Source organism: Mus caroli, chromosome 1 (assembly GCF_900094665.2).
Source record: "Mus caroli chromosome 1, CAROLI_EIJ_v1.1, whole genome shotgun sequence".
Classification (NCBI taxonomy): Eukaryota; Metazoa; Chordata; class Mammalia; order Rodentia; family Muridae; genus Mus; species Mus caroli.
Window position 1 is genome coordinate 112,074,623 of NC_034570.1, and position 24,144 is coordinate 112,098,766.

At 49.5% G+C, this 24,144-nt stretch overlaps 2 protein-coding genes across 2 annotated transcripts in view; one reads left to right on the forward strand and one right to left on the reverse strand.

The window, feature by feature from the left end:
* The window catches only part of Sctr (secretin receptor), a 51,377-nt gene extending 38,270 nt beyond the window's left edge, over positions 1-13,107 (forward strand). The window contains exons 9-14 of the mRNA XM_029475539.1: positions 3,626-3,686; positions 4,225-4,294; positions 5,330-5,421; positions 6,341-6,467; positions 11,437-11,478; positions 12,677-13,107. Coding sequence (XP_029331399.1) covers positions 3,626-3,686; positions 4,225-4,294; positions 5,330-5,421; positions 6,341-6,467; positions 11,437-11,478; positions 12,677-12,847 — 563 coding nt within the window. The 3' untranslated portion in view covers positions 12,848-13,107. The remainder of the gene's footprint in view (positions 1-3,625; positions 3,687-4,224; positions 4,295-5,329; positions 5,422-6,340; positions 6,468-11,436; positions 11,479-12,676) is intronic.
* A 3,935-nt stretch (positions 13,108-17,042) lies between these two features.
* Tmem37 (transmembrane protein 37) lies at positions 17,043-23,632 on the reverse strand. Its single transcript, XM_021166932.2, has 2 exons — positions 23,375-23,632; positions 17,043-17,860 (listed from the first exon to the last, which is right to left on the reverse strand). The coding sequence occupies exons 1-2, from the start codon at positions 23,393-23,395 to the stop codon at positions 17,246-17,248; spliced, it is 636 nt and encodes a 211-aa protein (XP_021022591.1). The 5' UTR covers positions 23,396-23,632; the 3' UTR covers positions 17,043-17,245.
* Positions 23,633-24,144: the final 512 nt, after the last annotated feature.

Below are 24,144 nucleotides of genomic sequence, written 5' to 3' on the forward strand. Positions count from 1 at the left end.
GTGTGTGTGTGTGTGTGTGTGTGTGTGTGTGTGCATGTTGGGAACTGAGCCCAGGTTCCCTGCAAGAGCAACAAGTGCTTTAACTACGGATCCATCTCTACCTCCCTGTGGTGCCTGGGATACAAACTCACGTTCACATGCCTGTGATGTGATAGACTGAGCCCATCTCTCCAGCCATGTGTACTTATTTTTCTTTTCAAAGAAATGATTAGTCAGAGAGAGGTTATCTAAAGACTAGTTTTTAAAATGCAGCATTAGAGATAAATTTGAACGGTACAGCACTTGCCTAGCATGCAGGAGGTCCTGAGTTTGATCTCCACATCACAGAAACATATTCAGTAAAAATGAGAGATGCTTTTGTGTTTCCAACCATCGAAGCGTGTAGTATGACACAGCTTCCCTCCCCGGCCCTCCTCTGACATTTCGTTGCTTTCATCTACAGATGGAGCATGGCTCCAGTTCGTTTTCTTGCAATTTTTGTTTTTGTTTTGAGATAGGAAGTCAGTCCCTAGCCTAGGCTGACCTTGAACAATCCTCCTGCCTCAGTCTCCTCAGGATACAGGCCTGTGGCTGAGGTCCTTGAATGTGGATTTACTTAGTGTGTGTGTGTGTGTGTGTGTGTGTGTGTGTGTGTGTGCACGCGCGCGCGTGAACACTAGTTTGAGTGGTGTGACCTGTACGGAGGGACAGAGGGAGCCTTGTGGGAGGTGATTCTCTCCTTCAACCCTATGGGTCCCTGGGTGTCGCTCACTGAGCCACCACAGCAGACCACATCTTGTTTGGGGGAATACTTCAGAGTCATGTACTAGGTCCTTTCTTTTTGCCCTGACTTTGTTCTTGTTGCAGAAACTCATTTAAGTCACTGACGCAGCCTTTATTTTTCCAAGTTCCTGCTCTGTCTTCACTGTTCAGTTTGTTTATTCTGCATTGGGGACTGGGGTGTGTGTGTGGGGGTCTTTATCTCCCAACTTCTCTACTGAGAATTTGTTTTGGAAACTGTGTATTCATTGTGTATTCATTTCTCTGCCCTTTCTTGTTCTCTGATGCCCAGGGTGGTCAGTATCCTGCTGTCTCTTATAGATGGAATCTTCCCTGTCTCTCTGGTGATCTCCCTGGGGTTGTTTTGTTCAAGTTCCTTCAGCTCCCTGCATGGTCTGTTTCCCCTCTGTTCCTTTTCTCTGGTTGTTTTGTTTCTAGCTTTTGATGTAATCTGATGTCTGTGACCTTGACTCTCTGTTCATAGTTAAGAATGAGTCACTGTAAAGTTGATGGAAAGCCGATTCCCCAGGGAGACTGGCCTGGAACTGGCTACTGTACTGGAGGGTCCTCAGCTCTGTCTAGGCCTTTAAAAAAGTTACACTTATTTCTTTATTGTGTACAGAGGGGTGTGTGTGTGTGTGTGTGTGTGTGTGTGTGTGTGCGTGCGTGTGTTGTGCATGCACATTCACATGCCACAGTACACATAGAGAGGTGAGGAAAGAGTTTGTGAAAGTTGGTTCTTGAGTCTAGGGCTCAAAGTCAGGTCATGAGGCTTAGTGGCAATTGCTTTTATCCAACAAAGCATCTCAGCAGCCCTATTTCTAGGCCTTTTGTCTAGGGCCATTCAGTTTAGCATCCTTTAATGCCATGGCTTGGAGTCACAGGGTCAGTGAAACAGAGACGTGCTGTCACCTGTGTGCCTGGCCTCTTCCCATTCACTATATAGACCAGCAAAGCTGTTAGAGTCATTGCATGCGCCGCAGTGAAACACTAAAGAAGCTGGGCCTGGTGGTGAAAGTGTATAGTGTGGGACCTCATTTTATATATATATATATATATATATATATATATATATGTGTGTGTGTGTGTGTGTGTGTGTGTGTGTGTGCAGTGAGTGCTTGCCTAGCATGCACAAAGTCCCCAGTTCAGTCATTGCACCCAGCATGGTGGTATATACCTGTCAGTCCAGCAATCAAGAAGCAGAGGCAGAAAGATCAGGAGTTCAAGGTCATCCTCAGCTACCTATTGAGTTCCAGGCCAACCGGGGCTACACGAGACCCAGTCTCAGAGACAAAGTCAAGCAATGAAAGGAGTGAGACCTGATGGTGTAGGCCTGTGATGCCTGCTTTTTATGTGGCTTCTGGGAATTCAGACATTTCATGTCTGCCCAAAAAACATTAGCACCTACTGACCTATCTCCCACTCCAACGGACAAAGTTTGTACAAGTCAGTGCTTTAATAAAGTTAGTAGTCTTTCCACCTCCTGGATTCTCTATCTACCTGACTCTGCCATGCATAGCCCATTTCAAACTAGGGCCTCTCCAAATTGCATCCATGTGCCTTCTCTCCCTTTCAGAAGTCTTCAGGCTCCTGGGGGGTCCTAACCCCAAGTGGCATCTAGGCTCCTGTAGGATGTGGTCTAAGGATGAAGCCCATGGGTTCTCTTTGTAACATCCACATAGTTGACACAGAAGCAAGCTGATGTCTTAGCTGGGCAGGGTCTGGGCTGTTCTAACCCTCTAAGCTGCTTACCTTCCAGCCACAGGCTCTGTGCTAGTTGCAGTTTGAGTCTCACCCTGGCTTGTTCTGCTCCATGTGTGTCCACATGGTGGATTCCTTGGTGATGTGCTCCTCATGACTCCTCCTGGACCTTCTGCCTCATGGCCACCTCTTCTCTTCCTTCCTCTTGGTCCTCTTCTCTGTCTGTCTCTGTCTCTTTGTCTCTCTGTCTGTCTCTGTTTCTCTCTGTCTGTTTCTCTCTCTGTGTGTTTCTCTCTGTGTGTTTCTCTCTGTGTGTTTCTCTCTCTCTCTCTCTCTCTCTCTCTCTCTCTCTCTCTCTCTCTCTCTCTCCCCTCTCCAGGTCACCTCCCCTACTCAAATAAGAAGTTCCACCCTATTTTTGTCTGCCCAGCTAATTGGCTGATCAGCTCTTTATTGACCAACCAGAAGGTAATGGAGAAGAATGTTTCTAAAACCTTGAGACAGGTGATGCCTGTTCCCAACTCTTAGCCAGTACAGCAATCGGCATTTGAATAATACAAAGACAGCCTTTACAGGGTATACAGGAGATTATCCCTACAGATTCCATCTGACTCTGCTGCAGTCCTTACAGCATTACAGACCCCCTGGAAGCATGAGGCTGTACCCGTGCTACAAGGTGGAAAAGGGGTCTCCATGGCAACCAAATCTTGCCATCTGCTTAGTACCTGGACAAGGATAAATGTCTGTTCACCATGTCTGTGTTGAAGAATGAATTACTTGTTTCTCTGCTGTGACAAAACGCCCTGAGAGAAGCAACTTAAGAACGCGTGTGTTCTGGCTCACGGTTTGAGAGTACTCAGTGCATGACGGCAGTGAAGGTGCGGCAGTGGGAACTCGAGGCGGCTGCTCATACAGCATCCACAGTCGGGAAGCAGAGAGATGGGTGCTGGGGCTCAGCTCACTCTCCTTTTTATTCAGTCCAGGACCACAGCCCTGGGGATAATGCTAGCCATGTTTGGGGTGGGTATTTCTATTTCAGCGTACCTGACCTAGACAGTCCCTTGAAGACACACCAAGAACCTTGTCTGTTCAGTCTTTCTAAATCCTTTCTGAATACAGTCAACGTTGAGCATCATGCTATGCCTCTCTTTGTTTTGATCTTCAGGTTCTCCAGCCATTTTTGTTGCTTTGTGGGCTGTCATCAGGCACCTTCTGGAGGACTTTGGGTAAGCTGGGAGGAAGGGAAATAGTAACAAGAACACAGCACAGCTTCCCACTGACCGCCTCTGTAGCTACTCCCTCTGCAACTAGGAATTGCTGGGTCAAGAGGCAGAATGCTTGCCTAGCATGCATGAAATACAGTGTTTGATTCCATCACTGCATTAGCTGGATATAGGAGAGACATAGTTTTAAGGTTAAAGTTTTAAAAACTTATGTTTATACATGTAGGGTATGTACATATGAGTACAGATGCCCATGGGGGCGGAAGAGGGCAGTGGAGCCCCTGGGTCTGTAGTTACATGTGGTTGTGATCGGTCCTACATGGGTGCTGGGAATTGAACTGAGGAACTCTGCAAGAACAGTATGTGTTCTTAACCACTGAGCTACCTCTCTGGCCCCGAGAGGAAGAGATCTTAAAGGTGAGTAACTGCTGTGATGCCTAAGGGCATAAGCATCTCCTCCTTTCAGGTTTTCACTAGGGAACACATCTGCCAGTCAGCCTAGTTACCCACCTCTAATGATGTCTTACACTCTCCTTCATAGATGCTGGGACATCAACTCCAACGCTTCCATCTGGTGGGTCATTCGAGGGCCTGTGATTCTGTGCATCCTGGTGAGTGGCTGGCCTCTGCTAAGCGGAGGGCAAGTAGGGGAACTCAGAACCAGTGAGTAACCCTGAGGGTTGGAGAGCCTGGAACCTGAGTTCCCAGCAAGGGCCTGAAGGTCTAAACTGCAGGATGGAAGAGGTCAGAGGTCAGAGGTCAGCAGGCTGTTCCCTAAAGAGTGGCAGGAGGAAATGGGTGAGACTTGTCAGGAGGCATTCACCTCAGTTTTTGAGGCGGAGTCTCTCACAGGATCTAGAGCTCATACGTTGGCATAAATAAGCAAACAAACAAAAACCTTCAACATACTGCCCCCCCAAGGGAAAAAAAACAAACAAACCCAACAACAACAACAGGAACAAACAGAAAGCAAATTCATTCCAAGTATAGCAAGGGAATTTTGGCACTTAGGAGACTGAGGCAGGAGAATTTAGAGTTGGAGGTTTGTCTGGGCTACATTGTGGCTTGCTGTATCAAAGAGGAGAGGTTGGGTTGGCACATTGACCCCATGAGAAAAAGTGCTTGCTGTGCAAACTGACCACTTGAGTTCTGTCCCCAGAACCCACAGTAGAAGAGAGACGATATTACTGAAATAAGCCTTTGACACCACAGACATGCATGTGCATGTATGTGTGTGTATGTACACTCGTGTGTGTGCACAAATGCATCAGTGAAAAGACAAATATAATAATAAAACTTAAAAATAAATAAATAAACAAATAAATACAAGTGGACCCCTCTCCATGGCTCAGGCAAACCTGCATTCATCAAGATACATGGGCTTTCAAGCCCAAGACTGAGTGATCTGTCTGGCAGTTGCATAGATCCATGAGTCACGGACCCTGGACAGCAGTGTGTGTTGCTTCCAGCCATGGTGTCTAGATTTATTTATGTCACTGGGACTCTGAGTGCAGGGATGAACAGCTGTGATTTGCCATTCTAGCTGTGGTGTCTTTCCTGTCCCCAGTTCTAGGGGTCAGGGCCAGGACAGAGGACTCAGGGAACCAAAACACCTTCAGTCTGACCCCTGCCTTTTTGCTTTGCAGATCAATTTCATCTTTTTCATAAACATTTTAAGAATCCTGATGAGAAAACTTAGAACTCAAGAAACAAGAGGAAATGAAACACACCATTATAAGTAAGTGTAAAGCCAAGAGCTCGGCATGCCCGGGCAGTCAACAAGCAGCTACTGAGTGCCTGCTGTTCACTCCAGAGTGCTAAGTGTGAAGACAGGCCAGGGACATAGCTATGGTGTGACCAGGGCGGGTGGGTGGAACTGGGCCTGAGTATGAAACCTCAGGCACTGTGCAGAGAGAAACCAGAAAATCAGACAGGAAATCTACAAGCAGAGAGATCTGACCATTGCAAGGCTGGGAGGGGGAGGAAGTGGGTAGGAGGTGTTAAGATGGCGTGGACTCCATAGGCCCTGGCATTGTTTGTTAAGCACAGCAGCAATAAGACAGGCATCTGTCTGATTTATATGCTGGTACAGTTTTATTTCTATGTTACTGACAGGGGTGGGTGACCAGAAGCATTGAGGTTTGGTCAGTAATCTGGCAAGCATTGTTCTTACCATGTGACGATCATGCGGGACTTAAGAGAAATGGAGACATGTTAGAGATGTTGCTCTATAACAGGTTATTTGCTTAGTGTGAGTGAGGACCAGGGCTCAGCACCTAGCACTGCAAAATACACAGATCATAGGTAAGTGGGTAAATAGGTAATTATACAGATGGATGACAGATATGGATACAAACATTTAAAGACAGAACACAAATAGGTGGTGGATAAGCAAATGCTTGATAGATAAACAGGTACATATGAAGATGATTGATAAATGATAGATCAATAGCTGATGGGTACACAAATAAATAACAAATATGGATAGACAGGCAGAGGAGAGACAGATCCAGAAAAACAAGCAAAACCCCCCAAACTGAAAAAATATCCGAAGACTTTGCAGCCGAACTTGCAGTGGTCAGGCCCTAGATGAACCGAGCTCTCTGTGATGGGGGCTGAGGCAGATCAGGAGTGTCAGCATGTCCCTCTGTCCCCAGGCGCCTGGCCAAGTCCACCCTCCTGCTGATCCCCCTCTTTGGCATCCACTACATTGTCTTCGCCTTCTCCCCAGAGGGTGCCATGGAGGTCCAGCTGTTCTTTGAATTGGCCCTGGGCTCCTTCCAGGTACGTTTTGGGAACTGTGACTTAAAAGAGGACTCCTCAGGACGAGAGCAATGGCTCACTCAGTAAAGTGCTGTGTGGGCATGGGAACCTGAGTTTGATTGCCGGATCCCACAGAAAGTCTGTATGGGGTGCATGCCTAAAATCCCAGTGATGATGAGGTGGAAGAGGGATCGCTGGAGATCACTAGTGAGCTAGCCTAGCCTACCTGGAGACAGACAGTCCAGGCCAATGAGAGAGCCTATGTCAAATAAAAAGTCAAAAGACACCTGAGACCTCCACATTTATGCACATGAGTTCATCTACACACACACACACACACACAGAGAGAGAGAGAGAGAGAGAGAGAGAGAGAGCGCTTTTAATTTTCTTAGAGAGAAATGAGGCTGCAGAGTTAGCAAGCCTGGAAGTTCATACAGTGATGATCTAAGGGCCACAGGGGAGGACCTTATGATTTTGAGTCTCCAATAGTAAAAACATATTGGAAATGGGAGAGGCTGACTGCTGGGAGAAAGCAGGGCAAAACCACCCCAGCGTGACATACACGGGGTGTTATACAGCCATAGCAGGCAGCACATTCCCAAGCACCACGAGGCACATGCTGCCTAAAGTCGCAGGCGGGCCGATGATCCCTCCTTTTCTTACTGGGAAGTCAAGAGGAAATGCCCAAAGCTGAGAAATTAGAAACTTGCAGCATCAGCGTGTTGCTTAAAATCAGTTAAGAGAGTTCAGGCTGGACTCCAGTTACCCTGAAGGAACAGGAAATGCGGGTGGGTGGCGAGTGTGTGTGTGTGTGTGTGTGTGTGTGTGTATGTGTGAGTGTATGTGAGTATATGTATGTGTATGTGCACGTGGTGTGTGTGGTGTGTATGTATGTGAGTATTTATGTGTGTGTGTGTGTGTATGTACATGTGTGTATTTATGTGTGTGTGTTGTATATGTGTGTATGTATGTGTGGTGTGTATGTAGTGTATACTCGAGTACATGTGAATATATGTGTGTGTGTGTGGTGTGTATGTGTGTTTGATGTATGTGGTGTGTGTATGTGTGTTTGGTGTATGTGAGTATGTGTGTATGTGCACAAATGAGTGTGCCAGAGGACATTTCTCAGGTGTTCTCTACCTTAGTTGTGTTTTGTTCTGTTTTGTTTTTTAAACAGGCTCTCTCTGGAGCCTGGAACTTACCAAGTGGGCTAGGAACCTGCCAGTCTCCGTCTCCCTAGTCTGCCACCATGCCCTGAATATTTTAGATGGGTTCTGGGATGGATCTCGGGACCTTGTGTTTGCAAAGCAAGCACTTTACCTACAAAGCCATCTTCTCAGCCCCTGGCTATTTGGGTTTTAACCAGAATCATCTGACAGGAGGTGGGGGAGGGCACTCGTCTCTACTCCACCAAATGCTGTGGCTGTTAAGGCAACAACAAGATGGGGAGAAGAAATCTTAACTGGAGTCTGGAGCCTCACATTGTTACTTTATTTATTTGCTTGTAACTCTTTCTTTCCAAAAATAACACGAAGTCACTTTCAGAAACAACAGACTGAGAAAAAAATATGTAGATGACTTATGGGGGGGGGCAGAATATAAACTAGTGTACTTTGTAATCCAAGCACTTGGGAAGAGGAGGAGGAGGAGGAGGGGGAGGGGGAGGGGGTCAAGGTCATCCTTCACTACATAGCAAGTCTGAGGTCAGCCTGGGTTTGGAGCTTTCCAGAAGCCAAAGCAAGAATGGTCAGTTTACGACGACTCACAGTATCCATTAGATGAAAGCCGGTGGATCTGGCGTGTGACTCACTAATAGAGCATTTGCCCTGCATGCTTGAGACCCTAGGTCCTATCCCCAAGTACAATCCATGCACGCATGCGTTTACACTTACACACACGCACACACACGCACACACGCACGCACGCACACCAATATACCAATGAAAGGAAGCTCCTTGCCTGAAGAAGCCTTGCAATCAGGCTTTAGGGCTGGAGGACATTTTTCCCACTAAGTTTTCCTTGCTAGCATTCCCACGCGGAGCCAGACTCTGGAAGAGCCCTCCTAGTGGGGCTGTTTCAGCCTCAGAGTGAAGAGAGGCTGCCCCTCGCTTCATGCTTTGGATTCTGCTCTGGGCAGGCTGAGCTGGGCTCCTGCCACTGCTCTGCATTCCAGGGCAGATGCCTCACTGGGGACACAGGGAGTCAGATCTTGACCTCTGTCCTATTTCAGACCCTACCCCCAGGCTGTGCCTGGTACCCTCCTCTGAGAAGCCTCCCTGACCCTACTAACATCCTGGTCCTATTGCATATGTAATGATGACTTCACTATGATCCATCCATTGACTGCAGGATTTGAGGTCCCATCCAAGCTGTTGGAAGGATTTGGTTTGACCACTGAAGTGGGTAGTGAGCATTCAGAGAGCCTGGGGGGCCCAGAGCTGCCTCTCATGTAGATAGGGACTTGCTGTTCCCAGAACTGGGAATATGAGATTGAAAAACAATGAAAAAACAAGAATGCTTTCCACTTTATTATAAATAAAAAGATCATTAAAAACATGTGGTCCACAAATGCAGTCCTAGCCCTTGGGAGGCAGAAGCAGGAAGATAGCATCATACTCTAGGCTAGCCTTGGCTATACTACAAATTCCAAGCCAGCCAGTGGCTTGTAAGATGAATGTTGAGATTCGGTCCCCAAAAGTATGTGTGCATTCTTATTATATAAACACATCAGGAAATATGTATATGTACCCACATATATATATGTATATTCATATATAAACATATCAAAGTTTCTACCACTACCAAAAAGAAGAGCAGAATGAACCTGCATTCACCAACCATCTAGACAATGTAGCAAGAGCCTGTCTAAAAAACAACAAACAAAACAAAGCAAAAACAAACAAACAAACAAACAAACAAACAAACCACTGTGGCCCATGGCTGGAGAGATGGCTTGGTGCTCAAGAGTTCTTGCTGCTCTTACAAGGACCCCAGTTAGATTCTCAGCACCTCTATCAGGTGGCTCACAATTGCGTACAACAGCTCCAGGGAGTCTGATACTCTTTTGGCCTCCACAGGCACCTAAACACTATAGTATACACACATACACACTAATATACATAACTGGACATAAACAAAAATAAATATTTTAAGAAAAAACCACACAGCTACAACCACCACCACAACAACAACCACAACAACTCACCAGTATTGTTCTAGCTTTGTATCTCAATGGTAGATCATGGATTTAGCATGTCTAAGGCCATGGGTTCAAGTCTTACCCCCTTCAAAACCAGCCTGGGGCGGTTGCTCAGTGGGTAAAGTGCTCTCTGCAGGAGCATGAGGACCTGAGTGAGAAGCACGGCATTCATGTAGGTGCTGAGGTGGGGTGCCAGTAACCCAAGTACTGAGGGGATAGAGACAGACACATCCAAGGAGCTCCTTAGCCTGCCTGCCTAGCCCATTCAGGAAGCCATAGGTTCAATGGGAAATTCTGTCTCAGAAAAGCATGGAGAGACCAAGTTAAGGATAACGACTGGCATTGACTTGTTGACTTTAGGCTTGCATCAGTCAATGCATGTATACTTACACACCACACACACACACACACACACACACACATACACACACACACACACTATTCTTAAGTATTTATACATATTAATCTTACTATGGAGGGGCAGGTTCATTGCCATTTGGGGTCCTTCAACTCGGTAAGTAGTTAAAGGCAGTCCCTCAAGGGACTAGGGAAGAGGGGCCTGGCCAGCCAAAGTTTTAAGCTGTGTATGAAAGCCTCTGGGGGAAGAAGATTGTCCAGAAAGGTGGGGAAGACAGGATGGTGAGGTGTGCTGAAAGGGAGGAAGGGAGCAGGTTCTCCTTGGATTGGTTATTTGGATTGGATTGTTTCCAGGAAACACCCTGGCAAGACAGATGTAAAGAAAAGAGGGTATGCTTGTACAAGGACCTGAGAGTTCTAGGGTACAGTCCATGTTGTGAAATCATGGCAGCAGGACCCGAGGCAGCTGCTGGCACTGTATCTGTACTCTCCATCAGCATGCGGGAGAGAGATGAATGCTGGTCCTCAGCCCCTCCCCTCCCCCGCCACTGGATGCAATAGCGCCACCCGCATTCGGGAGCATCTCCACCTTGATTAACCTAGTCTAGAAAATCCTCAGGGGATTTCGCCTAGGAGGTCAGAGGTTTTCCTCCTAGGAGATCCCAGCCCCTGTCAGGTTGACAGCAAGCCATCACACATCGCCCACAGCTCTGCAGACACTGTAGACATCTCTAACCTGGCCCGCCACCGGAACACCATCGGAGAAACCAGGAGCACTGAGAAAAGGTCCAGATAGACTTGACCCCTCCAGATCAGAAGAGGAGACACAGAGCCTGGCCACAGAACTGCCCCTGGTAGCTAACACACCAGCATTTGCACTTGCTTTGCTCTTACCACACACCCGTTCCTCAGTAGGAACTGGTCATCTGCCTTGGGAGCCCAGGATCTCCCACAGCGTGACTGTGCCCCTCACAATGGGATGGAGGGACATACTTCAGGGCCTGCTCCTCTCCTATCCAAGATGGCTGCCTCTACCATTGGGGGGGGGGGTCTGAATCATCCCTTTAGTGAGAAGCTCCTTCCTTATCACCTCTGACAAGCGTCATGCGCCAGGCCTCAGGGTCAATAGGTGAAAATGATTCCTGACTTTTGTTCAACAAGACAGGCACATCAGGGCAATGTGGGCCCCAAAGTAGGGAATTCTCCAAGGTGTGTGTGTGTGTGTGTGTGTGTGTGTGTGTGTGTGTGTGTGTGTGAGAGAGAGAGAGAGAGAGAGAGAGAGAGAGAGATGTTTACGTACTCCTGTGTCTGTGTATGCTAGCAGACATTCATGCTCTCTCAAGTTCTTGGGGGCAGACTCAGGCAGGGCAGGGTAGGAGGTATGAGCTAAGTCCAGCAACCCAGCATATGAACTAACCCAGTTCCTTCTGGCAGGGGCTGGTGGTAGCTGTCCTTTACTGCTTCCTCAATGGTGAGGTGAGTGTCCTGGGGCACCGTGGGATTCCAATGCAGAAGTTCCCTGCAGAGAGCAGTGGAGAGGGATGGGAAGGGTTCTGGGCAGGTCTGCTTGCTTGGCAGAGTCACCCGAAGGTACGTTAAGTCACATCCTGGGTGATATCCCCAGGACAGAGCCAGCAGAAGTAGATTCTGGGCCGAGGTTGGTAAAGTGGTCTTTACTAAGCTCTCTGGATGCTCCTTATCTGTGGGCCAATTCGGCAAACCCAGATGAGCCCAGCTCCCCTCCCGCTCCCCCACCCCCAGAACCCAAGCTCCTGGCAGCTCTGATGCTTGCTTTGTGTGTGACATGGTCACTTCCCACCTGGAGTGCCATCTTCCCAAGGGTAAAGTGGGTCACTCAGAACCACCCCGGCCTTGCACGGAAGCTTCAGTTTCAGGATATGAAGCTCTAGTTATGGGCCTTGGCTAAGTAAGTTACTGCACACAAGCCAAGTGTCTCTGTGGCTACTGGCCAATCTGTCTGGTTCACACACTTGAATGGGAATGTCCTCAGATATTTCCCAAAACTCAAACATCACACCTGAATCCAGAGGTTGGCTCGAGTGTTCTATTGAGGACCATTAAGGACATGTCTGCAGAGAAAATCCTCAGATCTAGAAAGATTCTGAGGTAGGGTCGGGGGTTTGATGGGAATACTCAACCTGCATCAATTCGTGCAGGTTGATGCTGCCGTTTGTGGAACAAATACATCTCACTCATTTTCTGAGGGTAGTGTTGAAAGACGGCAGGTACAGATCAGGCAGGATGGCTCAGTGGGTGAGAGCGATTGCCCTAAGACTGACAACCAAGTTCAAGTCCCAGAGCTGACGTGGTAGAAGGAGAAACTCAAGTTGTCCTCTGACCTCACAAGAATACCATGGCATGCATCTGTTCTCTTGCTCGCTCACTCTGTCTCCCCCTCTCCCCTGTCTCAAAAAAAAATTAATAAAGTAAAAGATAATTTTTTTAAAAAAATTAAAGACCGATACAAGTGCTCAGATTACAGGGGGCCTTCAGTACCTTCTACACAGGGGACAGGAAATGGTCATTCAGAGGCCTTTAGGCAAGGGGACCCGGCAGAACAGGACCAGCTGGACCAACCAGTGAGTTGGGTTCCAGGCACAGGCCTGGCCTTCCCTCCCAAGCAATTGCTGCAGCTGATGGCGGTCTTGGGCAGGTGCAGCTGGAAGTTCAGAAAAAATGGCGCCAGTGGCACCTCCAAGAGTTCCCGCTGCGCCCTGTGGCCCTCAACAACTCCTTCAGCAATGCCACCAACGGCCCCACCCACAGCACCAAGGCTGGCACCTCTGAGCAGAGCCGGAGCATCCCTGGGGCCAATGTCATCTGAGGCTGCAGCAAGTCACCAGCAGACAAAGGGTTGGATACTCGGTAGGATGGACATGGGCCAGGTAGCCATTTTGTGTTCGAGTGGCTGCACAGGCCTGTCCCCGAGGTCTGAGCTTCCTCAGAGATCAAGCAAGAAGAGACTAGGACATCCTGGAGCAGGAAACAGGCCTGGGATTTGGTTTTTCTTGTTCTTCTAAGAAGAGCATTTCAGCGGCCCCAGAAGGGGCAGGGAAATAAAATAACATCCAGAAAAGCCTAGCCTGTGTGTCAGTCTTTGCTACCTGGAGAAGGGGTGTGTTCTAGCTCACTTTCCAACTCCTCCCTGCAGGAGGAGGGTGCTTCCCTGCCTCCAAATCCCAGCTCACTTTTAAGGACAAGCTTAGAAGCCCAGAACACATGAGGAATCAAGACCCTTAGCCTCAGACAGATCTTGTCTGTCCTATAGCTCTCTCACCAAGCCTTCAGGACAAAGGCTAAATTAAGCTGATAAAGCCATAGGGCATCCGACCCCCTCTCGTTACATAACCCTGATGTGGTAGGAGGACTTCATGGAAAGCTAAGTGCCTAGGAAAGTGAGCTGTGCTCTCTCTCTCAGTGGGTGGGAGAGAGCTCCTCGAAGGCCCCAGGTGTGGCCAAGCTACTTGACATCGATATGAAAGCCTTGTTGCTTTGAGACAGCATCTCCGGTAACCCAGGCTGGTCTGCTATTCCCTAGGTAGCTGGAGATGGCTTTGAACTTACAATTGTCCTGCCTTCAGTTTCTAGATGCTAGAATTACAGGTGTTCTCCGCCATACCTGGTTTGTGTGATCCTGGGAATCAGACTCATGGCTTCGTTCACACCGGACAAGCACTCTGGGAGCTGAGCGATATCTCCATGGAGCCCTGGTTCACAGTCTTTTACTTTAAATATCTGAGCTTCGAGGCAGGTGGTGATTTCCCAACTCTCAAACAGGGAAGGACAAAGGTCCGTCTCCCTGGGCTTTAAGCTTCTGAAACTCTGACTCTCTATGCCCGAGGGTTTGCGCTCCTAGACTCCATGAGAGGATGAACGAGGACGAAATGTCTGAATCTTCTTCCAAAATAAAACCTAACAGGGAAACCCAGACAGAAATGGAGACACGGCCTCCCATTTGCGTATTGCAGGCTGCATGGGGCCTCCTTTCCAGGCTGAGACCCAGACTGAATGGCTGATGAACTTTGATTTTGGTAAAACCAGACAGTGTCCAAACTCTTCAGGTAGAGAGCGCCTGCCCGGGTTCACCGTTCCTTGGGTATGAGTGATCATTACCAAGGTGAAAAACCAAAGTAAAACAACCAGTTGTGGGAACCTCCAAGCTCAGTATTGGTAGTGGTCCAGCTTCAGCACTGGGAGACTATCTGAAATAAAGATGCCTAAAAACGGGCTAGAGAGGTGGCTCGACCAGTAAAAGTGCTGGCTGAGCAAGCATGGTGACTTCCGTCGGCTCCCTGGAAGCCATGGAAAGGCAGAAAGAAGGAAGCAGATTCAGAGAGTTGTTCTCCAAGCCCTACATGTGCACACGATATGTACATACCCAAGCACACATACACAGTAATAAGTAAAACAAAGATCTTTAAGATCACCGTAGAAGGGGCTAGAGGGATGGCTCAGTGGGTGAAGTGGCTAAGCTCAGTCCCTGGAACGCATGGGAAAGCCTGGCGTGGCTGTACAGGCCTACCATTCCAGTACTGGGTAGGCAGGGTCGGGGTTTCCTGGGGCTCACTGTTCATCCAGGAAAGCACACTTGGGAGTTCTAGGCCAGTGAGGGACACTGCCTCAGAAACAAGGTATATAGTCTGGAGAATGCTACCTAGGGTTGATTTTTGAGTTCCGATGCATGTGAGCCCACACACACACATATCTGTACACACATGAGTATGTATATGTACATGTACAAAAATCTCATTAGACGCTACTTGGGGAGGTTGGGGCAGTAGGACCACGTAAGCCCACAAAATAGAGGCCAGCCTGGGCAATATCTTGTCTCAAAATAAAATGGGTCCTCAGAGGTCAAGTATTTGATTAGCATGTATAAGGCCCTGGGTTTGATTGCAAAAACAAAAAATACTGAAAAAAAAACCCCACAGGTTTTTACATCTAGCCTAGGAAAGACCCTTATGACAAGATTAAGAAAGCGATCTTATAGAACATAAAAGAATGCATTTCATCTGTTTCTAGGTGGGAAAAAAAACTGGAAATGAGGCAACAGAATGAGCAAAACTTCAGATCTGCGGCCTCAGGAGATAGCTCAGCTGGTTGATCAGTTGTCTTGTAAGCACAGGACTGGAGTTCAATCTGCAGAGCCAATGTCTCTTTTTAATTTTTAAGCTGGGCATGATGGCGAATGCTTGTATTCCCAGCTCTGGTGATATGGAAACCTGGAGGACTCTGGAACTCACTGGTCAGCCAATCTAGACCACTTGGCAAATTCTAGACCTGAGACAGACCAACTCGAAAAACCAAATGGGGCCAGGCAGATGGCTCCGTGGGTACAAGCACTTGCTGCTCTTGTTTGACCACTCAAGCTGGATTCCCAGCACCCACATAAAGCTGGATGCAGTCGTGACCACACCCATGGTCCCAGTGCCCTCAGGGTGAAGAGAGAGATGGGAAACCTTGGGAGCTCACCAGCTGGCTAGCCCGGCAAATGCAGCAGAGACCTTGTCTTGAACAAGATGGAAGGAGGAGACCAAATGAGAATACTGACCTGTAAAGCCCACCAGTGTGCTGTGGCATGTGTGTGCCCACATCCACACACAAGTGGAAAGCATCTGAGAAACAACACACCCAAGGTTGTCCTCTGGTCTACATACACTGGTGCACACACATGCACATGCATACATGCACACACATGCAACACACTCACACACACAGCAGAGAGAGAGAGAGAGAGAGAGCACAGTTCTTCCAGTGAGTATGGAAATCTCCACTGGTTCTTGACCCCTTTCACCTCCACCTCCACCTATCCCCTGCAAGCTGTTAATTATTACACAATATCTGTTTGTCTCCTCACCCACTGTGGAGTTCAGCCTCGAAAGCCTGTGCTCTTTGAAATGTGTTCCAGGATCAGAAACGGACCCAGAGGCCACCAGAACCTCACAACGGACCGTCTCACAAACAGTCCTGAGTCTAAACCAGCTTCAGGAACGACTATGTTAGAAATCACCTGAGGGCCCTTGCGGGGGCAGTTGTTCCAGGAAGTCTTCAAACTAAGCCCAGAGAGAGAACAGTTAGATCCTGTTAGAAACTGGGGTGTTCCAGAGCTTGTAGGTCCACACAAAGGACAGGGCAGGGGGTACTTTAAGTCAATATACTGAAAGCTACTGTCCACAAGACTTTCTGTGGGGAATCCTGATAAAGACAGGAAAATATGTGCAAAGTCCCCTGAAGCTGATGAGAGAAGGTCCCAGGCTCTGACTGGTCCTTTAGGTGGAGGACTGAGCCATTCTTAGAAACCTCAAGTGTCCCAGCAGCTGGGCTGGGAGATTGCTCTGTGGTTAAATCACTTGCCATGCAAGCATCCTTAGAACCCACATAAGTGTTGGATGGGCGTGGTGACTCACCTATGTTTCTAGGCCTTGGAGGCAGAGTCAGGGCATGTCTAGAGTGAGCTAGTTCATGAGACTAGCCTTACGGGTAAGTTCTGGGTTTGGTTGAGAGACCCTGCCTCAATGAATAAGGTAGAAAAGTAGGGGATGGAGAGAGATGGCTTAGTGGTTAAGAGCACTGTCTTGAGTCCAATCTCCAGCAACCACATGGTGGTGGCTCATAACCATCTATAGTGTGATCTGATGCCTTCTTCTGTTATGTAGGCATATATGCAGATAGGGTACTCATACGCAGAAGATAAATAGTTAAATAAATAAGCCTTTAGAAAAAGATAGGAAATCAATTAAGGATGAGTCCAGATGTCCATGTGAGACCTCCATACGTATATCCTCACATACATGAACCCATACCTACACAGGTGAAGATATGAACACACTCACATCACACACACACACACAGACACACACACATATTTAAAAAGAGTCACAGGACCTCTCCAGCCCACATCCCACTGCAATCAATGGAACAGGCATGAGCCCTACGTAGCTAGGCAGCCATTCTGGAACTGACTTTTGGTCTCTTTCAAACCCTATTCCAGTCAGGAAAGAAAACACCATAGGAAGACATTTTAGGATACTCTTCTTACTTTCAAATTGAGATTTTAATAGCATGGTTAACCTATCCAGCTCACTGTGCCGTCGTACGGAGGCACTCTTCTGCCTTTGCCCTGGAGCTCGGCCGAAGAGACTCCCAGGGCATTGCTAGAGCTAAGTGCCTAAGAGGCAGTGTCAAGTTCATTGGTTGTCCCATTCAATCTCAGCCCGAGGTCCTATATCAGAGAAGTCCCATCATAACCTCGCTTTCTGTAAGCCAGGGTCCCTGCTGGAGGGTCCCAGGGCTGAGTGAGGCTGTTGATGTGAAGGCCACTGGCGGCATTGAGGAAGAAGAGGAAGGAGGCAGTGAATTCACACCAGAACATCAGGGTGAAGCCCAGGAGGGTGATCTGATTCTTGAGCAGGATGATGAAGGTGAGGAGGCCCCCAGAGGAGAGGATGAAGGCAACCAGGAGGAGGTAGGAACCGATGGCCCACTTGCGCCATGAGCGGACATCTTCACACACCTGGGACACAATGAGCATCTCCAAGCCGAAGATGGCAGCCACCACAGCCATGGCGGCCACACTGCGTGCTAGGCCCATGCCTACTGCCAGCCCGGGCATATGGGCCTGGCTCAGGTCTCTCAGACAGTGTGGTTCACTGTGGTTGCCGATGGTGCAGAAGTACCATAGCCCAAAGAGATGATCCTCCACTAGGAGCCAGTGGCCATCGCAGATGGAGACTGAAGAAAGGACCACAGCCAGGGCAGTGCACACGATGATGAGTGTCCGGATGAAGGACTCAAAGAAAGACCGGTGGGGCCTCTTAAGGCCCAACAGCTTGTGGGCCTGGAAGACACCAGGAAGCAATGAGTTAGCAAGGGTCTGCGACACCAGGGAAGACCGGCATGCAATCCCACTTCCTCCAGCCCTGCTTTCTGCTCTGATACCATGGAAAACATTGAACAACCCCTATCCAGCTTCTCATTAGACCCGACTTCACCGGGAAGGGGGCATTCCTTTCTACCTGTCCTCCCTCCTCTCCTGAGCCCGGTCAGGCAGTTACCAATTACAAACTTATCCCTTACTGTTCTTCATCTCAGGACCTTTACCCAGAATGATAAGCCCAAACTGGAGCTGGGGAGCTGGCCTGGTTGGTAAAGAACTTGCTTTAAGTAGTAAATACATGCTGGGGAGGCAGGCATAGTCAGATCCCAGGGTTTGCTGGCCATCCAGCCTAGCCTAGGATGAGCTAGGGACTTTGATGAGCTCCAGGCCAAGTCAGGGAGAGGGAGAGGGGAAGGGGAAGGGGGAGGGGGAGGGGGAGGGGAAGGGGGAGGGAGCAGGACAGGGAAAGGGAGAGAAGATGGTGCCTAAATAACAACAGTTAAGGTTGGCTTCTGAACTCTACATGCATATAGGCTTTTGTGTGAGCTCGCGCATGAACACACACACACACACACACACACATACACGCACACACACACACACGCACGCACGCACACAAAACATGGCAATCTGATTAATATAGTTCCATGCCTGGGCCCTCTTTCAAACCTCCTGGGTAGTTCCCCTCCTCCCCTCCATCACCACCCCACCCCCAGGAATGACACCACCTCCGTTCTCATGCTTGTAAAAGAGGCCTTTCCCACCCAGCCAGCTCAGTGGGTCCTCTACTGCTCTTCTCTACAGAGGTAGCCTCCCCATGTTGTTCTCTGCTCCGTTCTGATGGTATACTGGAATGATGTGCTATTGACTGCCTTACTTGGGACACTGTGTCTCCCTAGGAGGGCAAGGCCACATGTCAAGACACTGGGGTATTCCTAGCACCTGGCAAGGGCATTAGGCCTGTGCGCTTGGTAGGCACTTGAGAGAGAACATGGGGGAAGCAAAAGTTCCACTTGAAATTCCTTGTACACTGAGCCTCCTGCCCAGTCTAAGTTAAATGACTTGCTTCATAGGATGTTCAGAAACAGACCACACCACTGCTGGGGAGGTAAGAAAAAGCAGGTCCCTCTCGTGGACTGGGTGGTGCTGGGAAATGAGGGCGGGGGGGGGGNGAGAAAGGGGGACTTCAGGGAGCACCACCCACCAGCTGTAAACAAGGATTTCCAGAGGCAAGTGTGGGCCACACCTCTAAGATGTGGTACTGAGTCTGGCTCCTGGCAGACAGTTGGGAGGATATCTGCTAGGGCTGGGACATAGTGAGTCAGTAAAGAGCCACCATGTGAGCACAGGGCCTGAGTTCAGGTCTCTAGCACCCCCATAAAAGCCAGACGTGGTAGGGATGCATATTTGTAACTCCAGTGCTGGCTGGGGTTAAGGGGTTGGATCTCTAGAGCTCACAGGCCAGACAGCCTGGTTGAATCAGTGAGTTTCAGATTCAGTGAGAGACGTGTCTCAAACAGTTAAGTAGATGAAGACACCCTGGCACCAGCCTATGGTTTCTATGTGTGTGCTCATATACTCTCTCTCTCTCTCTCTCTCTCTCTCTCTCTCTCTCTCTCTCTCTCTCTCTCTCTCTCTTTCTCTTCTCTTCTTTTCTCCCTTTATTTTTATTTTGAGCTGGAGTTTTATATATCCCTTCTTCCTCCTGGGACGGCGGCAGAACCGCCACATTTGTCGGTTTGGTGCTAGCGTTTGGGAGCAGGGTTTCACCCATGCTAGGCAGGCCCTTTCCCAATGGAGCCACCTCTCCAGTGGGCACTTGCTTTCTCATCTGCCCAGGGAAGCTGGCGATCCCTGCGGGAAAGCACCTGGCAGGGTTATAAAATCCCTAGAGACTAATATGGTCACAAGATGGGACAGCCAAGGATGCAGAAAACACGTCACAAGACACATTAGGCCAGTTCAGACACCTTTTGACCCAAGGCCTCACACTGTCTGGAAAACAGGCACATCGAGTCCCATCCGTCCTCAGCCCCGCCTGTCCCAGTCCCAGGCTGGACTTTAATCTCCAGGCGCTAAGACAGAGGTGACAGAGATCTGGTGTCACATATCCTTCTTTTGACTTGAAGCAGGCTTCATTAAAACTCACTGACCACGTAAAACTGCAAGGGGTTAAAGGTTCATGTTGATGAAGACATGGGACCCGGAAGGTAGCTCAGCCTGGAAAGTGCTTGTAAGCTTAAAGACCTGAGCTCCATCCCCAGATGCCAGGAGAAAAGAGGGGCTTGTTGGTGCACACTGGAGAAGGGGAGGTAGCAGGGAGGGGCTCACTGATCAGCCAGTTTCACCTACTTGGTGAGTTCCAGGCCAGGAAGAGAGCCTGGCTTCAAAGGGGTAGTCAGTAAAATATCTGCCTTGCAAACACAAAGACCTGAATTCCACCCCTAGAACCCATATTAAAAAAAAAAAAAAATAAGCCTGGGTATAGTGGGTGCTAGTAGTTTCAGCATCAGGGAGACAGGCAAGCCACTAGGAATCGCTGGTCTGCCAGTTTAGCTGAGTTCTAGGCCAGTGAAAGACACTGTCTCAAAAAACAAGGTAGAAGCCTGGCGTGGTGGCACACGCCTTTAATCCCAGCACTCGGGAAGCAGATGCAGGAGGATTTCTGAGTTCAAGGCCAGCCTAGTCTACAAAGTGACAGCCAGGATTATACAGAGAAACCCTGTCTCGAAAAAACAAACAAACAAAAAACCCAAAACAAACAAACAAACAAAACCAAGGTAGACAGAGGCTGAGGCGGAAGGGCACTTCAGGGTATTCCATGCCCCTGGCCCCCACATATGAAACGTGTGGCCCACAGCTGGCTCTCAATTCTTCAGAGTGGTCCATCTCACCAGCAATCATCATGCCTACTGCAATCTTCATCTTGAACCTGTGTGCCTCACCCCATACCACTGTCACATCCACCAAGTGTCCAGTGACTCTGGAATGCTCTCCTGGAGGCAGGGTGGCACAGCTGAGTGGCAGGTGCTGGGGGGGGGCAGAAAAGGGCAAGCGGGCAGCCAGTCATGCCCCATCAGCCTCATCTCTCTGTGCCTTAAGACAGTCACTTCAAACAGGGCCTTGACTTCCAATGCTAACACTTCTCATCCCCTTTGAACCTGTGTGACCCTGATGGTTCCCACTGACCTGTTGCTTTGACTCTGCCAGGCTTATGAGGCTAGCCCCAATGCCATGTCGGATGGGCCTCTGCTTCCCAAGACCAATAACACCCCAACGATGTATACTCATTTTTCACACTCCTGTATCCACTGCTCTTTAATGAGCTCTCTGCCCAAGCCTGGGTCAGGCCGCCATCCCAGAGCTGACTACCCCTAACACAGGAAATTTTCTTCTGCAGCCTGTGCCTAACTGTTTCTTTCAGCTCAACCACTGCTTGCATGCTCAAGGCCTGGTGCCCATTCTTACTAAGGGCATAGACCTTGTGTGCTAGGCAAGTGCTCCACCCTAGCCACACACACTTCTTAAATGTTTTCTTCTGAGACAGTCTGATGAGTACTCGTTCTAGCCCAGGTAGGCCTTGAACCTGCGATATTCCTGCCCTAGTCTCTCAAGGAGCTAGAAAGGGGAGGCCTGCACTAACAGGTCTTGGGTTTTGCCTGTCATTTATTACCTGGTCTACTTGTCTCCAGTGAAGGGTGATAATGACACCTAACACCTTAGGGACGTTAGGTACTGTTATGGGATGAAGTCATTGTTCAAGTTCCCCTCAGAGTAGGGAAGAGTGCTCTCTGCACCCTGTACTGACAGATGGGTGTAGCTCATCTTCCTCACTTCCACAGGCAGCTGAGTCTGGGGCAAATATGCCTCCTGTCCTCCTTCCTCCTCTTCTGCTCCCTCCTTCCCCTCCTCTTGCTGCCTCTCCTTTGCTTTCTCTTCCCCCCCTCTCCTTCTCCCATCCCTTCACCTCTTCCTCACCCTCTCCACCTCCTCCTCCCCTCTCCCTCCTCCCCTCCCTCCTCCCCTTCCATCCTGTCTTTTCCTTGTCTCTTTCCTCTTCTCCATATTTTCCTATTCCTTGCTTTGTTTTTCTTCACCTTCTCCCCTCCTCCCCTCCATCCTCCCTCTTCCCCTAAAGGGGCTCCTACCTATGGCGGTTAGTTTAGCTCCTCCCACACCCACACTGGTTTCTGAGTATCTCCTTTAGGGGTGCCCCCACACCTTGGCTCATTCCTCCATTCCTCCTGTGCTTTCCCCTCCCTGGAGATGGTCTGGAATATGCCCAGGAACAAAGAAAAACAAGTCACCGAATCAGAGTCCCTACCACACCCTAGCAACTGAGTTCTGGATAAAAGAGTTTGAGGGTGGCCTTGCAAGGTTTTTTCTTTTCTTCTTGTTACCAAAAGGATGAGTGAGGTTCGGAGTTGGGAAGACCTGAATTTGTCTACATCCTGTCACTTGGCTACCCACTATGGCCAGGTTACTTTCGAGCCTCAGTTATCTCTCTGTAAAATGGGTAGAGCTGTAGAGGTGGCCTATTCCTATAATGCCAGCTACTGGGAGGCTAAGGAAGCAGGGTGAATTGAGCCCAGGAGTCTAAGAGCATCCTGAGCAACAAAGAACAGATCCTGTCTATATCAAGCAGTGCTGATAATGATAAAAATAATGATTAATGGGCGGAACAGTACCTAAAATTATCAGGGCCTGAGCACCTGGAGGCAGAGTCAACTGACCTCTGTACTTCTCAGGGCAAGACCGGACAGCGGACAGCCTGGAGCACAGCCAGCCACCGGGATGCCTGGGTGAGCAGGAAGCTGGCCCGCGGGGTAGTGGACACTTCCGACCGCCTTTTGAAGCGGGCAGGAATGCGAAGATTCTCAGCCAACACAAACACTCAGCATTGCTCCAAAAGAAGCCAGATCTTAGGGGAAGCGGCTGCTCCTGTCCTGGGAACTGTTTACCTCGAGTGTCGGGTCCCTAGCGAATCCAGTCCCACCTCAGTTCCACCTAACTCCTCAAACTCTTCGGACGAAGATGATCTTTGCAGTCGCGCTCCCAGAAAGTTCTGGCTTCGCGAGCAACGTCCTCGTCCGTTACATAAACCAAGCCTGGCATTTTCCAAGTCTACCCTGACAGTCCGCAACGTTAGACGCCAAGTTTTTAAAGATTCTCAACGACCCCCGAGAAAAGCCTAACTGATAGGTCACTCACTGGTGACCCTGCAGAAAAGTTCGGTGGCCTCTGGTGCTCATCAGAGGCCGAGAAGACCGCGCAGAGCGAGCTGCATTGGGGGAGCAGGTACCCCCCCCCCCGACCTCTCTCAGAGGAACCTTCCGGGGGAAGGGTGTCCCAGAAAGACCTGGGCACCTTGGGGAGTTGTCACCCTAACCCAAAGTTTCAGTCACTGAGAGTTCCCAGTCCTCCCCCATGATAGACTGTACCCGGGCTCTGCGCCCCGCGGGTCCCTCAGGTTACCTGCGCGCCGATGGCCGTCATGCTGCGCTCTGGTAGGCAGCGCTGTCGCCTGGCCTAGCTGTCGCACTCCGTTTGTGCTCGGCCAAGGGGCTGGCCCTCTATCTGGGCGGGGCGCAAGCCGGGGGCGGGGGCTTCGCGGTCACTGGGCTGCTCGGGTTACGCTGACTCAGCAGCGCCCTGGGTCCCAGAGAAGGGGTGAGCGGTGACCCGGCTCGCGATCTTCCCCTGGATGCAGATTCCTCGAGGACTGGGAGATTTGGTTCCAGTCCAAGATTGAAGGTCCAAGAGTCGGGAAGGAGCACCTAGGTGCAAAGTGGAGGATCCCACCAGGATTCTGGCTTCTACACCGGGTGTGTGACCTTGGACCGCTAGTTTAACACCGCAGAGCCTTGGTTAATAAGTGAGATACTATGTGATTGGCTGGCCTGTTACAAAGCTTTTGTGACATGTGGACCAGAACCTTCACTTGTCTTAGTTTACTAGTTAAGGAGGATGTGACGGCGTCCTTGTCTCCTGGTCCCCTCAGGAACTATCAGCAAACACTAGGTCAAATGTAGTGGCAGATTACTGTAAACCCAGCATTTGAAGGGCTGATGCAGAGGGATTGCCTTGAGTTAAAGGCCAGACTGGGTTATTTGAGCAGCCCGGGATACAGGGTCAGATTCTGTAATCACGGAGAGAATGGAGGAGAGGGTTGGGAAGGAAGAGGAGGGGGAGGAAGAGAAAGGACAGGAGGGAGGAGGCGTGGAGGGGTGACTAAGAGCTTAGTT